Source organism: Nannobrachium achirus (genome assembly GCF_963921795.1).
Source record: "Nannobrachium achirus genome assembly, chromosome: 2".
NCBI classification, from domain to species: Eukaryota; Metazoa; Chordata; class Actinopteri; order Myctophiformes; family Myctophidae; genus Nannobrachium; species Nannobrachium achirus.
In genome coordinates this window covers 68,356,902-68,375,049 of record NC_137811.1, presented here as the reverse complement: position 1 = coordinate 68,375,049, position 18,148 = coordinate 68,356,902, and the positions used below count along the sequence as shown (strand labels likewise).

General features: G+C 43.6%; 1 protein-coding gene across 1 annotated transcript; it reads right to left on the bottom strand.

The window, feature by feature from the left end:
* Positions 1-4,233: 4,233 nt before the first annotated feature.
* LOC308300048 (lysophospholipid acyltransferase 5-like) lies at positions 4,234-5,634 on the bottom strand (the record flags this gene model as incomplete). The annotated part of the gene is made up of 1 exon (XM_080743813.1): positions 4,234-5,634. One exon carries the CDS (start codon positions 5,632-5,634, stop codon positions 4,234-4,236), a length of 1,401 nt encoding a protein of 466 aa, XP_080599939.1.
* Positions 5,635-18,148: the final 12,514 nt, after the last annotated feature.

Here is an 18,148-nt window from a genome sequence, read left to right as displayed (position 1 = left end):
ATACCAGTAAGACTCCCTAATCGGGAGATAAGCGACCGTAGGTCACTTATCTCCACAAATAGGGCAAAAATGTGTTTTGCCAAAATCTTCCTGATCCATGTTGATGACATGAGTGTAGACATACTGTGTAGTGATTTTCGTGATTTTAGGGCAAAATCTGTAGGAGCAGTGTCCAGAAATGTGTTTTTAAAAATCGGCCTGGAGGTGGCGCTACATGGGAGAGATTCATGTTGATGGGATGAGTGTAGACATACTGTGTACCGATTTGCGTGATTTTAGGGCAAAAATTGTAGGAGCAGTGTCGAAAAATGTGTTTTGCAAGAATCAGCCTCATGGTGGCGCTAGAAGAGGGCCATGTGAGAAATGAGGGGTGGGGTCTCCGCGCCGCCAAGGCGGACGAATAGGTACCGGCCCCGGCTGTCCCGGTCGCTCCTAGCCGGAGTTACGGCATTTTATGTGAGCTGCAGTGTAGGGGGTCCTCCACTGGGGGCGCCACCACTTTTGCATCCGTTCTGGAGCACCAGGAGTCGGTGGTCCCCGGGAATTCCCCGTGAGCAGCCCCGGGTGGTCATTTGGTCAGTTTAGCACATTTGGTCATTTTTTACATCTGGGGGTCCCCCAGGGACCTGGGGGTCCCTGGAGCTCTGGGGGTCCTTGGAGGTTGTAGTTTGGCAGGTAAGGAGTGTGTGTGCAAAATTTGGCATGGATCGGGGCAACGGTTGCGGAGATATGAGCAGGGCAAGAGTGTGACGTGTAACGTGTGACTGACGGACTGACTCACTCACGGACAGCCTGTGGAGGTTTTGGTAGTAAATGCGACCTACGGTCGCAATATAATATACTGTACATGTCAGTCCACATAGTAAAACAAATGGTTCTTCACAAAAAAATATAAATAAATTCCCAATTCCGCAAAGCCTACATAAAAATAGATGCACAAGAAAACAACAGGCCTGTATGACAGAAACAGCAGAAGATGCACACACCTTAAACGACAGTCTCTTTCAAAACTAGCTGTTTCAGATCAGGCAGAAAACCTGTCCCAAATCATACATAATTATTACAGTATGTCATATACACCACACACAGTGGTGGAAAAAGTATTCAAATGCAACACTGCAATGTAGAAATACTCTCTTACAATACAGCAAAACATAGACATGCAGACTTTATAATAAGCATCAGTTGAACAACCAGTTAAAAGACAACAGCCGGAAATAATGGCACTTTACTCGCACCCTGGCCACAATATGGCTTCCGGTTGGTTCTAGCGGAAGTGGCGGAAGTGCTGTGTTTAACCGAAGTTACGTCATGCGTTGTAGTCTGCCGGTGAAATTCTCGCGGCGGAAGTTGAACAGTCTCTGCCTGATATTGTCACCAGGCTTTTCTCTTCGCAGATGAGTAAGCCTGGCTACGGGGGGCTACTTTACTCGCCTTTTTACTATATACTGTATACACAGCACCAGATTGAACAGGTGGGTGTGGCCACATAAAAAAAACACTTTCTGTACACTTTTTTGAAAAACATCTTCCTCCAAGTATAATCATAATACCTGATGATCATGTTTTATAGGGTAAAAGATCATAGCACCCTGTCTATAATGTTTTGGACATCAGCTGGTTTCTGCCCGACAGCAGAGATATATTGATATTGAGATGTATTACTCGCCCCAATGCCTTCTATGGCACGGGGCCATGATGGAGTAGAAGCCATGGAATAGGCATGCATAGAGCCTCAGATATCAACACAGTGGGAGGTACATCTCCATGCAGGTGGTTCCAATCTGTTCTATCAATGTTCAATGCCCTCTATCCGTAGAAAAACATGAGTTCACTTCTCATGTGAATGAAACCGAAAAATCCAGCCATCTAACAGACTAATACTGTAGATGGAAATCAATAAACTAGGGTGTAGCACAGCCATTCATAGTGAGCCGTCTCTCTAAAGCAGTGGTTCTCAAACTTTGACATCTAACAGTGTACAAATCCATTTCCATTTTTACGCTGTTAAAGTTACATACTTAGAAAGTCCATGAAATCCACTTTGAGAACCACTGCTCTAAAGCAGCGGTTCTCAACCTGTGGGTCCCCAAATTATTTTGGGGGGTCCCAACAGTAAACAAACCAACATAAAGCTTAAGTGTATAGAGGCTATATGCACATTTCTAAAGTGGCAATTTAAGGACTTCTTAAAACCTCTAAAATGACAAATTAAACATTGGCCAAATTGTCAAATATTAGAGACAGAAATTGTGAAAATAGCAAAATGCAATGCCTCAACTCTTAGTGCTCGTCAGGGTGGGGGGTCCCCAGTTAAAATATGATTATTTGGGGGGTCACAGCCTGAAAAGGTTGAGAACCACTGCTCTAAAGGGCCAATAGTGCAGTGGGTTTCAACGTGTTTTGGCCCAGGCCATCCCTGTAAATAACCTTTTCATCCATAGCACAACTGAATTATTGCACCTTACATTCATGTCACATTATTGTACAGAATTAGCCTAATGTAAATCTTTCCCCTTAAGATATAATATGTCACAACGTGACACATTTGTTTTTGGTGACGAGATTTGGTGTAGATCAAATAATGCACGAAGCACAGGTACGTTTTAGTAAGTGGTTAAATTGAAGTGACATTGATTAATTCCAAATATTATCAAAGTATTCTGAGACACCTCAGAATATGAGGGTATAAGGTCAAGATCTCTGTGATCATCACTACATGGACTAGTGCCGCCTGTACACCTTATTCAGAATACCTACCGGGAGCCTGTGGAACTCCATATTTGGTTAAGACTTGACTTATTTGATGCCGCAAAAGTGGATGTTCGGTAGTCATCAACATGACATCAGTCATCTACATGTTTGGGTAACACAACAGCAATTCTGTGTTAAGTAACACAGCAATGCTGTTTTGTTATTATAATTCAATTGTAATAATACTTCATTTATTTTGGGCTTTTCTTGAAATGTTGTTTGTAGTACTTAATCCACCTTTTGCTAATGGGTGAATGTAATGCACTTTGGATAAAGATGCTACAGAAATGCACCCTCTACCATTTAAATGCACAAAGTTCACATAGATATGATAGATGCTTATTGTATATTAGTGCAAGTAATAGTCTGAGTAAAAACTGCAAGGAAGTATTTAAAGATCTAATACCGTTTAGTTTTGTTGTGATTTCTATTTTATTATGTTTTTTTGTAGTTTTTTGTCCTTGTTTAGGGCCCTGACAGTCTCACAGAAAAGGCTGTCTTTGAAAGACATGAGACACTTTCAATTGCTCATGAGTCACAATCACAAACTATTGCTGGTATTGCTTCATCCCTGAATGCTTTCGAAGAATTCTTTCCCACTGCTTTTCAGGCACCACTGCACAGCTCAAGTACCCTCCCTTTCAAATAGGCGCCATCATTCGACATTTCAGATCGGGCAAACCACCACTTTCCCGTCAACAAACTTTAAGATGGTGTTGGAGCTGTTTGCCACACAGTAGTTCCAGTATTGAGAGAGAGTGTGCCTGCAAAGTTGACTATGGCACACAATACAGGGTTCAATCAACAGTCAAATCATGCAATATTATCACATCTGAAAGTGCCAAATACATTACTGTTGTTGTGCCAGAACCTTTCTCCGTATAAAGGTTCACTATGAGTGACTGTTGGTGAGCACTTGAGTTTAGAAAGACAGAGGAAACTATTCATTATTGACTCTATAACCCATGACTGGCGAGTGCAAAACTGTGTGTGTGCAATCATTTCTCTCTCAAATTCATTGTGTCCGGCCCACATAAAAAAAGACAAATGAAAAGACCTGGCCCATGATTACCCATTGGGCACAATGGTCACTTCCTGTAAATGTTTTCTTCCAATGTTTGTAAAATCTCCCTCGCGTGTTATTATAAACTCAAAACATTTTTGAAAGATTTAGAAAATACAGATTGTCTTTTGAGTGGTGCAAATCTCTCCTACTGTACATTTCACTTTGTTGTGTTTTAGTAGGCTACAGAATGTATTAGCCAAATGTATTAGCATGGATCTCCATGTATCCGTGCTAGTACATATAAAGTGACGTCACGGACAGAGTAGCCCATACAAGGAGATGTGCATGTGTGTCATGTTTGCACCGCTCACTTTGCAATGGTGCATTTACATTTTTTTATCTGTTTATTGTTTAGACTCAGTTTTCTTCAGATGCATCCTGGGTGGATAATCAACTTGAGACCAGGTGGAACTTTAATCCTCCTTAGACTGTTCTTTCCTGGGCACCAGCACTTTACGGAGGATTGGTATAACCAAAAAGGCTGCGATGAAGAACGCGTGACCACAGAAATAGACAGACGAATACACCTTAAACCATTTCTCGTAGGTTTTGAGGGAGAACGCTACTAGGGGGTAGCCCATGAAGAGCCAGTGGATGAACTGTTGAACTATGTAGATGAGAGGGTACAGAGGACCGTTGGCCAGTCTGGTCAGCAACGGACTGTCCATTACCAGCGCCTGGGCCTGTCTCTCTACATTGACAATGATGAACTCCATGAAGAAACAGAGGAAATATCCGGAGTCCAGGCCGTGCCAGATAGCTAGGAACACCATGGTGGCAATCTGAGATACCTTCTTATTTCCCAAGAACTTCAGCCGCTTGAACACGTGCCTGGCCGCCCAGGCGTTGGTGTTGATGTTGAACGAGGAGATGGTTCCCGTGAAAAGCGGAGTGGTCTCAAACAGCCACATCCTCATGTTGGCGCAGGCGTCCCACTGGGGCTGTCCATCGGGTCCCCTTCCGTTGTAACCCAGGCCAGCGAGTATGCACACGCCCTCCGCTATGATCCAGCAGCTGATGTATTTGTAGACCATGACCTTGCCCCATAGCAGCATGAAAACACAGCGATACCAGAAGGGCTGGGCCTCGTACTCGTCTGTTAGGAAATAGCCGTGCGGGTAGTGAGGGCTGAATACTACGTGTGCAACCAGACAGAGGAGACCCAGGAGGAAGCGCTTCATGGCAGGTAGAACACTCCCGGGAGGCTGTCCGGGGGAGTCGGTGAGCTCCCCGGCCACCAGCCTCTGGTAGCTGCGCATGGTGAACTGGGGCCCCGCCAGGAAACCTCCGTAGAAGTAGGAGAAGCCAAACATCTCCAGGAGGGAGGGCACCGACTGCAGGGCCCCCTTCTGCTGCTCCGCGCTCTGCTGCTCGGTTTCCTTCCCGCCGTCATAGTAGTCAAACGCCAAGCCGACCAGCTTGAGCGTGAGGACACAAAGCGGCGTGGTCCATTTGATGTCGTACTCCTCGGTGGCGGTGAAGTAGTAGCCTGCCAGCAGGTATGACAGTTGAAAGATGAAGCTGCTCAGGACAGCTGTTATCGTCCTGCCCATGAGCCTCAGAATCAGGAACTGGGCGAAGACGCATATGGCGGAGTGGTAGAGCTGAGCGCCGAAGTTGATAGCCGCCAGGGCCAGTCCGGAGACGATGTGGAACAGGTGGACGACCGTGGCCGGCTGGTGGAAGAGGAACCAGCGGTACACCAGGGCACAGGGGTAACCCATGAAAATGGATAGCATGAGTCGCAGTGCCGGTTCTGAATGGGGACCCACAAACTCTGACAGTTTCTCTGTCAAAGGAGCCGCGATCTCCATTTTGATGTCTTTCTTTTTTTATTTAATCTTTTACACGTTTCGAAATATTTCACTTAAAAATTGATATATTCTAAGCTTGTAACATCTGGGTCTTGTTCGATGCTACAGTGCTTTGGCAGTCACAACCCACCAATTTGGGAGCGTTTGGGAACGGAATAGTGTTAGATTTTACATGGAAGATCCTGCGTCCATCACCAGGAGAATCTGTTTCTTCCCTTTACAGAAACCATCTACTTTTATAATGGATGTCAATGGCCAAAGGTGGAATCATACGTCATAGATATGTCATAGAGGACTGACATTACAGAATGGCTACCATGGACAATTGAACCCATATGACTCCATATTTAGGCATATTTGGGCACAGACAGAGACTGACATTGTGGAATTCATGTAGACTGACCTACTCAGGAACGATGCCAGTTGGAAAAGTATACCCCATCCAGTATGCAATAATACAGTCTATTGTTATGCCCATATAGGGAGATCTCTGTACATGTGTCTGTCTGTCTGTCTGTCTGTCTGTCTGTCTGTCTGTCTGTCTGTCTGCCTGTGTCCCTTCCCTTTTATGCTCATATATGGAGATCGCTGATGTAATCAGTATGCCCATATATGGTCATACAGTATACCCTGTATACTATATATCGGTTGGGATCGGCAGTTCTGTATAACCGGATCTCCATATATGACTATATATGGACATACAGTAGGCATATATGGAGTCGACCAACTCAGCGCTGGGCACTGCACTCCCTTGGGTTGGTTTGAAGTCTATTATATTGATTGATTGCATTGTACCGTGTACGCTTCTGCTTTGGCAATGTAAACATGTGTGTTTGTGTGTTGAGGGAAATTGCTATAATACCAACTTTGACGAGGCTTTGCTTAAAAAAATATAAGGTTTTCTTTATTTCTTGGAAAATATATAGGCTATATAGTTTGAAAAGTGAACATTTTGGAGTTAGCTGGTTTCTGCCCGACAGCACAGATATACAAAATAAGGTTCTGACATCATACAAAAATAGATATTAATAATACAGTAGGTAATAATGGTGTCCGTAGGAGGTCAGCCGCGGCTTGTGATTGGCTGAACCGGAGGTAGGGAGTGCTCCACTGTGTTCACTCGGAGGTGCCGAAAGTTGGGTTAACAACTTCTAATGGCGCCGGGTCGCATCATGCTCCTCATGGCTACTCTCTCGCTACCGCTCGCTCGGCGCTGTCTCACGTGGCTTAAGGTCACCTGAGATAGCGTGCCTCCGTCGTCATCACCAAAAACAATCGCTCCTTTCCCTTGCATCTCCTGCAGATACAATAATAGCATACAGTAGTTCTCTAAAACAGTGCCTGGGCCTGAACAGCAACTCAGAAAGTTATATAGGGGTGCAAACATCACCAAACAAATGTATCAATATGTTAGCTCCTACTCTAGTTGATGCTTTTATCACATACTTATGAGCTAGGTTGTGACAGGTGTGGTGGAATTCAGATCAATCAATAATCAATGAGAAAATGAGGAGACAAGACAATTATATTAGGTGGTGGTGTGGTCAAGTTTATATAACATGATGGACAGAAGTACAATTAACACTCTGGACAGTGGTAAGGTAGTTCTGCCCAGAAGAATGGTCAGATACTAGAGTTATACTGTGTGGCTTCAAGGCCTCAGGAACGAGGCGTACCATAACAAGATAGGCTTTACCAAAACAATAGTTACTGAGGCCTACTGAAGGCCTCTCAACTCCTATCAAGTATTAGTATCATCATACAGACCTAGATATTAATATAATCAATGAATACATGATCCACTCTATAACGTCACACGTAATCAATCATGATAACCTCTAATCTACGACACAGGCTACATGCATGCCCACTGTTGGCTGTGTGGGTTTGAGGCCATTGTTATTTGCCACAAGAATTCTTTGATTGATTGATTGATTGATTGATTGATGACTGAATACTTTATTAGAAGTAAAGTACAGGTAGAGCTGGCCGCTCCCAGTTCAATCCCAGGCTCCCCCAGAGTTAGTGTCGAAGTGTCCTTGAGCAAGACGCTGAACCCCTAGGTGAGCAGGTTGGTGCCTTGCATGGTTTCCTCTGCCATCGGTGTATGAATGTGTGTGTGTGTGTGTGTGTGTGTGTGTGTGTGTGTGTGTGTGTGTGTGTGTGTGTGTGTGTGTGTGAATGTAATGAATGTGTGTGAATGGGTGAATGTAACGCACAATCATTGTAAAGCACCTTGGAGAAATGCACCATTTACCACCAGAAGGATACGCATTACGCTGCTTTCCCAACAACAAAGGCCTGGATCAAAGGGACCATTAAGGCCCTGTTGAACAGGAAGAAGAGGGGTTTCAAAACAGGGGACACTGAGGAGGGGGTCATGGCTGGAGTCGAAAGGAGTTAAAAGAGGCTCTGACCTTTCAGTGATAGTAACATTCATGGAATGTCACAAGGACGGTCAGGAGGTAGAGGCTTCAGTCCAGCAGCCTCAGACTGGCTGGCTGACGCTGGAACACCCATGGGAAGCTGGACTCACACCTGGCTGCTCAGCGCAATGAGCAGGGACGGACTGGGACTAAAATTCAGCCCTGGCATCTTGGCCAGACCAGCCCCCACAACCAGCGCACGCGAAGATACTCTACCGGTCGAGGGCGGCACATATAAATACACAAGTGTTTAATACCACAACTTTTACAGACAACAAATGATAACTACACAACTACACAATCCATAAATTGTATAAGTTAGCATACAGTTCTCACCACCAACAAGCGGAGTATGAACATGATTAGTGCCAAAATGTGTCCGAACTTTGGCCAGTTAGCTAATGAATGGAAAATAAGCATATTGATCTGAGAATTGGACAAACAAGTTGTATTTGATTGCTCAATATACAGTAGGCTATAGGCTAATATACTAGAGCATGACACAGACACCAAACTGAGACTCTGAAACAATGCTTGCAGGGCAGAATTAGGGCGACTTTCTTTTTTTTACACCAGCCCCCCTAGCCTACCAGCCCACCGGGCAAATGCTCTGTATGCCAGATGGCCAGCCCACCCCTGTGGGCAGCTTGCACCAGGAAATGTGCCAATCTCAGGAAACAACGGTACACAAAAAGCCAGAAAACTAATGGTCCTAAGGGAAGTAAGTGTTAATGAGGTGATTAATAATTTCATAGGCTGCACCGGTACATTTGGCTAATTCACACTGTATTTTTTGCCCCATGCCCATTGCAGCAGCAGTAGCACCCACACCCAATGCCATGACAATGCAAAATCATATCTTGTATATTTTAGCCCATGACCCAAATGTGTCACAACGTTGTGAGCTTGTAGATTGCCTATTTTCACTAGTTTCCTTATTATTATTATTGCGACCCTAAAGGGTGGGTGGAGGTGAAGACTGGGGAGCCCACATTGCCTGGAACATTAACTGGGTGGGTGGAGCTGGGCGCTGCATGGTGACATCACGTCACCTGGACTTGCAACAGGAGAATTAAACAGCTGTAGCCTACCCCCCTCCCAAGAGAGCGAAGTAGTTGTGCATCCTCCCCGAACATGGAGAGTAAAGGTGGTTGCACACTGCTGCGTTTTTCGGGCCGAATATCGGAGTGAATTTCGGAGCACGCAAATAAAAAAATCACACCCGTGTGAACTGAGCGGTGGTTTACCCACCAACCCCCCCCCCCCCCTCCCCCCCCCCCCCCTCCCCCCTTCCCCCCTGTGTGTGTGTGTGCGTGTGTGTGTGTGTGTGCCTGGTCTGGCCTGGCCTGAAAACAGCGCCCCTCCCTTAACATGTGTGGTCAGAAAAGGTACTACACCACAGGCTTGAGGCTACATACGGACGCACCCACACACACACATACACACACGGCCACGCTATGGAGACGGTGTGACCACCGCTCAAAAATCAACCTCACGTTATGTCAATCACGTTTGCACACTGCTGCCCGTTTCGCGCACCACTCGGTCCCTTGCTCTCTCTATCTCTCTCCTGGCCCTGAAAAACACATTTCGCAACGAAAAACGCAGCAGTGTGCAACCACCTTTAGACAGTTGTGCCCCCCTCCCAAAACCAGAAAGTGGAGAGGTAATTGGCTGTGCCCCCTCACAGAACCAGAATCAACAGTATGAACAGGTTTACCATTTACAACATTAGAATCCATCTTCACTTTTTTTTTTTTTTTTCAAATGACTTGGTTGATGTGTACAAAAAAAGAAAACTACAGAAAACACTGTGTCAAAATAAGCAGTAAAGTATTCTTTCTGTTTTGCCTTTTTTCACTTGACACTTTCTTTTCTCCAAACCTTGTCCTTGACCTTTCCTTTTCAAGGAAAAAAAAAGTAAATAAAATAACCATTTCCCCAATGTCCTTGTAACTGTGGCAAAGTCACATCACTATTACCTTTCAAAAGGGAAGTTTAATTTGTGGTTGTTGTGACCAGGCCTGGAATTTCATCATTTTAGGGGCAAGGCCACTTGGTCTTTGGTGTTGTAAATGTTTTGAGGGCACAAAGGCCAAATGCCAGGGCAGGAAGGCCATAAAATAAAACAAGATTTTGGTCCATTGAAATAATTAATTGAATTTAAGGGTTAAGGATCATTTTACATGTAATACGTAGACTATCTGCAGTGAAATAAATAAAATATGGTATTTACAATCTGATCCATTCTCAGCCCATTGCCCAAAAAATGGGGACTCAACAAAAGACATGACAAGAAAGAGACAATGGTGTCAACATATTGACAAGAAAGAGACACTGGTGTCTACATGTTGACAAGACAGAGACAGAGCAGAAAGTGGTACAGTCAGATGGTAGCCTGGCTCCAGCCAATAGACCCGCCCACTCTCTGAGTGAACTGCATCTCTTGGTCTGGATGTGTCATATGACGTGTCTCTTTCTACCGAAAGCTTCTCAAACCGACCGAAACCGACCAATGAAATCAATGCAATGCGGAGGAGGGGCGCGTCTAACTTTTGAAAATCAACAGAAACAGTGGAGGGAGGGGTGGCTGCGTGGCTCATCAGAGTTCTTAATTGCTCCCTTTGAACTTCAAAAGGGCTCCGAACTGCAGTCATTGATTGAGCCATACAAGTGTCGAATAGCTCGTTAGTGATTCTCTCTAATCAATGAAACATCAAAGACAATGACCTGTTTGGTGCATGTCATTGAGGGGAGGGGGAGGAGGGAATGTTTTGTGTGCAAAAGTCAAACACAACCCCTCCCACCAGATCTCTTGTGATTGGGAATTTCAAATTTTAAATCCCCAGCGTAGAGTCTGAAATCAGGCTAGTCAGATGGGGCATTAAGGCCACTGTGGCCTCAGGTCATGCCATTTTTTGGAGGGGCACAAGGCCAAACTGAGGTGCAACAGTGGCCATGGCCTTCATGGCCTCCCTGAAATTCCTGCCCTGGTTGTGACGTTCGACAACCTCCGGTGACCAAGCTGGTGTTGATCCACGATGTCGGACGGGTCTCAGGGCACCAATGTAGCCGGTCTGGGCCTACTTCTCAGCAGACCCTCGCTACTGCTCTGCGTTGTGTTGTGTTTAGAGGACGAGGAGATCCAGGTATTCACGTTAGCCGAAACCGTGACACATTTCTGCACACAAATAAATAAAGGAATGCAGCAGCATTAGTATAGAACACAGGACGTCTCAGTGCACTGTTTTCTCATGCTGTCTGAGTAAAAGTAAGGTAAAACAGATGTTAACCAGGACTATGGTTAACATCGGTCTATTGTGGAAAATTGTGGAAAATATTTACAAAATAAAAGTGAAAACAAAAAATATTAGAAGGAATGCATTAATTAATATATTGTACTGTATATCCTACCACTGCCAGTAACATAGTGTTTTTCAAATAGTCAAATAATATTTTCATATGTTTTCGATCGATACCCCGATCGACCGAAAAGCTTTCTCTGCATCTGTGGGGGGAAAAAAAGAAAAGAAAAACGCTTGTCACACTGTTTACACACCATTCGGTTCCATTTGTACACCCTTGGAGATACAGAACTGTAAGGGTCCATTTGGCTCTTAGTCTTATCACCAACTTTTGAAAAAATCGCTGAATAGTCTGTGTCGCTCCGATCCGCCCACCGGAGCATTCAAAAGACACCCACGGGTGTCGGAGAATCGGAAAATGATCCTAGTCCATAGGCGACAATCCATTTGAAAGATAGAGGCTCTCGCGTCAACCTCAAGTCAGTGTGGCGTCAGTTCAGAAAAAGCTAAGGTATGGCAACATGACTGGTGTCTTGTGTGCGAAGGCACCAGACATGTTGCCATACCTTAAGAAGTACATTCTATTTCCCCCCGTTTCTACGGTTTCTTGGGCTGGATATGGCAGCCTGGAATGGTTGTTCAAGTGCAGCTAAACTTGGCATAGTAAACGTGCCACAACACCTTGTTAAAGTGACCATTTTGTTAAATTTTGTAGTTATTTTACTGTAATTTAACAACATAATACAGATAGACAAAGAGACATTCATGGATTTATATTTAAATGTAACTTTTATTTTCCCCCCTGGACCCAGGGTATGGCAGCTGCATACCCCTGCCATACCGAATTGACGCCCCTGCCTCAAGTCCAGCCCCTCGTGTTTTCACCAGCTTGCAAAGCTGGTCTACAGATCGTCAGCCACCTAGCCGCCACGTGCCAAAATCTTATTAGGTAAATGATTCAAGTGTGAATGTATATATTATTAGATTTTCGTGTTACTTTCTCCTCAGTGTTCTCGGTGCGGTCACCACCTCAGCAAGGCCAGTCCACAAGGCCAGAGCTGGTATAAAAGGACTGTGTCATATTTCTCAAGTATGGACACACTGTTGGTGTTGCTTTAGGTTTCTTAAATCACTGAAACCTTTGCCACAATGTTTACACACAAAGGGTTTGTCTCCACTGTGGATACGCTGGTGTGTCCTTCGGTTACTTAACACACTGAAACCTTTGTCACACTGTTTACACACAAAGGGTTTTTCTCATCTGTGGATACGCTGGTGACTCTTTAGGTTATCTAATCGACTGAAACTCTTGTCACACTGTTTGCACACAAAGGGTTTTTCTCCTGTGTGTGTACGCTGGTGTGTCTTCAGGTGACCTAGCACACTGAAACCCTTGTCACATTGTTTACAGTGGAAGGGTTTTGCTCCACTGTGGATTCGCTGGTGTGTCTTTAGGTTACTTAACACACTGAAACTCTTGTCACATTGTTTACAGTGGAAGGGTTTTTCCCCACTGTGGATTCGCTGGTGTGTCTTCAGGTAACCTAACACACTGAAACTCTTGTCACACTGTTTACACACAAAGGGTTTCTCTCCACTGTGGATACGCTGGTGTGTCTTCAGATCACCAAACTGACTGAAACTCTTGTCACATTGTTTACAGTGGAAGGGTTTTTCCCCACTGTGGACACGCTGGTGTCTCTTCAGAGTCCCTAACACACTGAAACCTTTGTCACACTGTTTACACACAAAGGGTTTTTCCCCGGTGTGGATCCGCTGGTGTGTCTTCAGGTAACCTAGCTGATTAAAACCCTTGTCACATTGTTGACACACAAAGGGTTTTTCTCCCGTGTGGATACGCTGGTGTGTCTTCAGGTCACCTATCTGACTGAAACCCTTGTCACACTGTTTACACACAAAGGGTTTTTCTCCAGTGTGGGTACGTAGGTGTGCCTTCAGGTTGCTTAGCTGACCGAAACTTTTGTCACACTGTTTACACACAAAGGGTTTTTCTCCGGTGTGTGTACGTTGGTGTTTCTTCAGGTGACCTAGCTGATTAAAACTCTTGTCACATTGATTACACAGAAAGGGCTTATCTCCTGTGTGGACACGCAGGTGTGTCTTCAGGTGACCTAACGCACTGAAACCCTTGTCACATTGATTACACACAAAGGGCTTTTCTCCAGTGTGGACACGCTGGTGTGTCTTTAGGTTACTTGACACACTGAAACCCTTGTCACACTGTTTACACACAAAGGGTTTTTCTCCACTGTGGATACGCTGGTGTGTCTTCAGGGAACTTAACACACTGAAACCCTTGCCACACTGTTCACAGTAGAAGAGTTTTTCTCCACTGTGGATGGGTGGGTCATCAGATGTTTCTTTTCTTCTCCTGGCTGAGACGAAGTCCTCGCATGAGCTCGGTTGGTCTGTGTCTCCTTGTTCCTGGCTGGTTGCAAAGGAAGATGAGGGGAGCTGTCCATTTCTCATCGTTTGACCGTAGAGGTCGTTGTGGCTCCTCTTCATGTCTTCAGGGAGGAGGACCTGAGATGTGAAGGTGTATGGAAACTTGCTGGTACTTGGACTGTCTGCAGGCTGGAAAAATGTGGTTTTGATATATTCGGTCAATCCCTGTCTTGCCCCTTAGTCTCTATATATCACTGGTTCACTGACTCTTGCAGTACACTCTATCTGTCAGGACTCTCTCTAGGATGTACTCAGACTACATGTGATGTTTTAAAACTGCTTCAATTCTTATTCGGTCTGACCAAAGCTCTGGTCACAAAACACAAACCGTTGACGTCATGCGTAACAACACCGATTTACACAGACACAGTTGCGACTCACCCATCAGTGACCTTAGCGTTGGCTGGCATTTTTTGTCTGCACACATTTCTCGCTTAAAAATTATGATAATAACTGTATAGCAGCTGGATGTAGTCTGGTTCCCAGGGCAACCAGACCATCTTTCCATCCATTTATATCAGGTTGCACTTGTTGATTATGGGAAAACCCTTGTAAAAACAGAGAGTGACGTCATCAATCGGGTGATGACGTCACCAAGACACGCACGCACGCACACGCACACACGTAGGTTTCGCTAATTTATAGATAGATATAGAAAAGCATTTTTGCAAATCTTAATCAGCCAAAGACAAATCTGAAATCAACTGCATGTTTTATGTAAACCTTGTGTAGGTAACAATGGAAAGCTTGCCATCTAGACTTGACTGTCATAGTTGATAATATGGGAAGCTTCAGATGGCACTGTATTGTTTAGAGAAAGTGCTGTTGCTCATCATGAATGACAACATACAATGATCACAGTGTTCCATGCCATTGTTCAAGTTTGTACCATCATGACTAGAATCAATGAGTCATAGTCTATTTGAATACAATTTAATGTAGGGGGAGAACAGGGTAAGATGAACCTGTGGGTAAGATGAACCACCCCCTTTATCTTTAAAACTATACATATGAGTTGTCATTTGACCTTAAAATAAGAACACAACCATCATTTCCACCTGGCTGTGGAGTTGACAGATACATGGACAAAGTGGCAAACATATTTCTACACAAAAAGTGTTTTTGCTGGTCGTATTTTTTTTTAACTTTTATGGTATAATGATTTTTAAGTTAAAGCAAATGTACCCAGGTCTAAACGTATAGTATCATGCATGTTGGTGATATTCCAATGTATAAAACTATGTGAATCATTTAGCTAAATATCAGCCTGAAGCATTAAGCTAGCCAGGTTATGTCAAAAAGGTGGCCGTGGGGCAAGATGAACCAAATGCCTTGGGGTAAATTCAACTATGTGAATCATATTTTTTATTAGGTCTTTGCTACTCAAATTATGCTGAATGATCTTTAATTTTGATGAATACATTCATTTAAGAGAAGTTTTCAATATTATATTAATAATTGCAAATATTAAAAGGTTCTGAATATTACACATTTTATTTAATTGGTTTTAATATGTTTTCTTACGCTTTAAATAACCGGAAGAAAAGAAATAAGACAAAAGGGAAATGTGTTATTAAAATATTTCTGATAAGTAAATACATTATTTGTTCAAGTTTAAACTGTTAAAGTTAAGAATATCATGTGGGTCAACTTGCCCCTTGACTTGGATCAACTTACCCCTAACCTGGGGCAAGTTGCCACTTGACCACTTTATTTTTCTGGCCCTTTGTCATAGATGCTAACTCATAATTTCAAATGATAGAAGACATCCTGAAATTTATTATGTCTAGATGTTTTGATTTTACTGCCATCTCACCTTTTCTTGCTTCCAGGGCAACTTAAGCTAAAAGTGCCCTATGTTTTTTAGTCAACTAATCATCATAAGATTTTAGAAAAAAGGGAGAAGGAGCACATCTGTTTGGCTAGAGTTAAAATCTCCAACAAGGTGCTCTTTGGGTATATAATAGGTGACAGAAATTATCCAAAAAATAATGTTTTTTTTTTTTTATATATATAATGAAGCTATAGTTAACTTTTTCATTTTGGCCGTTGTCAGGCTGACTTTGTTTACATCCCTCTTCTATTATTTTATATGGAATCCATATAAAAGAATAGAAGAGGAATGTAAACAAAGTCAGCCGGACAACGGACAAAATCATTATTTTATCATTCATTTTTGAAAAGAAACACATATGAAGCTTAATTTGTTTTATAAAATATTTTCGAAACATAATTTTTATTTTAGCATCCGTTTTTCAAGAAAAAGCTGACTATAGCTCCTTTAAGAAGCCTTTAATATAGTGGCTAATGCATTGCAAGAATAAAAACTGCAGCTACGCGTTGCAGCAACAATGGTTCATCAGGGTGAGAGTCACGCTGCAGTTTTTATTCCTGCATTGCATTATAGACACTTTATTAAAGGCTTTCACTTTTCCACCTCGGTCTCATTCTCTCGAATCATAAGATTTTAGTATGTCATGTATTTTGCCTCATTGATGGCGTTACACTTGGTTGCATGCTGAAAATAGTCAATCTACAAGCTCACAACGCGTCGCAGCGCAATGCATTGTGAGCTTGTAGATCTGCTATTTTCAGAGCCCGACACCGAGTGTCATAAAACGGCTTGTCTAAGTCCATTGTTGTCATTCAGAGAACGATAGGCTACTTACATAGCTTACTGTATGTATAGGTACAGTAAGTTACATACAGTACATACAGTGCGTGTCCACCTCAAACCATGACAGACATAACCTGTAGGTCATCTGTCACTCATTCATGACATAAACACAGCTATGCCCAGGCCCCTGCATGCCCCCCCCCCCAACCTTTTCCATGCCCCCCAGGACCTCCTAACAGCCATAGCCTCTGGCCTTCCTATTGCAGGATTACTTTGAAAAAAAAAATAAAAAAATAGCAAAAATGGCTGATACCCAGGTTTCATGATTTTCATTTTACTTTGTATTTTTCCATTTCCCTGTCCTTTGCAATTGGCCCCGCTGACAACCCCTGGGGGTCACTTTGAAAAACTGTTCCAGGGTGGGGTCCCATGGTGGGGTTCTAAAGCTGACCGTCACAAGTCTGTAGCTCTGACAGTGTACACATTAGCATACAGTCAGAGTTCAGCGGGATCCTTGAAATGTAAAGGTTTTGAGGGCCAGCGGGGCTAAGGGGTCTGGATTCATTTCCATCCCGGGGTCAGCCAGCCATGCTAAAAGAGTAGCGGCGATACGGAACGGTGCTCTGGGTTAACACCAGGTGAGAGATGGCGCACATACCGTACATTCATACACAGTACAGGGCAATATTGCGGTGTCATTACGCCTTGTTGTCCGGGCAACCGGTCGGCCTGCAGGTGAAAGCTACACTGACTGACGCTCAAAGCATTCTAAATATACACACCCAGCAGCTGCTGCTGCCTACCACTTAGCTGGTGTGCGTGTGTGTGCGCGTGCACATGCGTGTGTTGATGTTTGCACAGTGTTTCCTTCAAGTGAATTCACAGCTTCAGTCGTGAAACCCCAGACATTCTATGACTTAAAGTTTACATTTTCGTGTCAATGTGTCAGATACAAGATACGAGATTCTTTACAGTCACATGCATGAAGAGAGGGAAGTTCTCGGGTTTCTACTGCTCCACACTGCAGTGAAGAAAATGATTTAACCAACACACAGCACCGCATTGATTGATTGATTGATTGTTTGACTGACATTGACAAGAATAAAACATAAAAATCTTGAAAATCTATCTTGCATTGAGTGCAAACCATATAAACTGAGTGCCATGTTGCCTTGAAATGTACGACAAGTAGGCTACTGTATTAAAAGCTTATCTGCAGCGCTTTAATAAACTTTGGTGTGACATCTTGGATGATGAACTAGCTCATTTAAAAGAAACGTTTTTCCATCTTATTAGCATACACTAGCAATTTTATTAGTAATAAGTTATTACTTATTAGCCTAATTCCATGTAGCTATTAGTTGTATTACACCAGCCAGTTCTCCGTGTTAATTTATAACCTAGTGAGTGTACACATTTGGTTACATTTGAACGCTCTCTGAGTTAAGGCCTGTCCATACTTTGACCGAAACCGTCGTTTTCGGTCAAAAGGTCGTTTTCTACCATAAAATGATATCCCTCGGGACTTCTGAAAAGCATTGGACCGAACGAGAGTTCGGAAATTTGCACGTCGGAAAACACAACTCACCGAACATTTTGGTCGAAGTATGGAGAGGCCTTTAGGCTAAATTAGCACAGAGGGTTTTATTGTGTATGGCCCAGCCTAGCTGTCAGGTATGCTTGTACTCATCAGACAA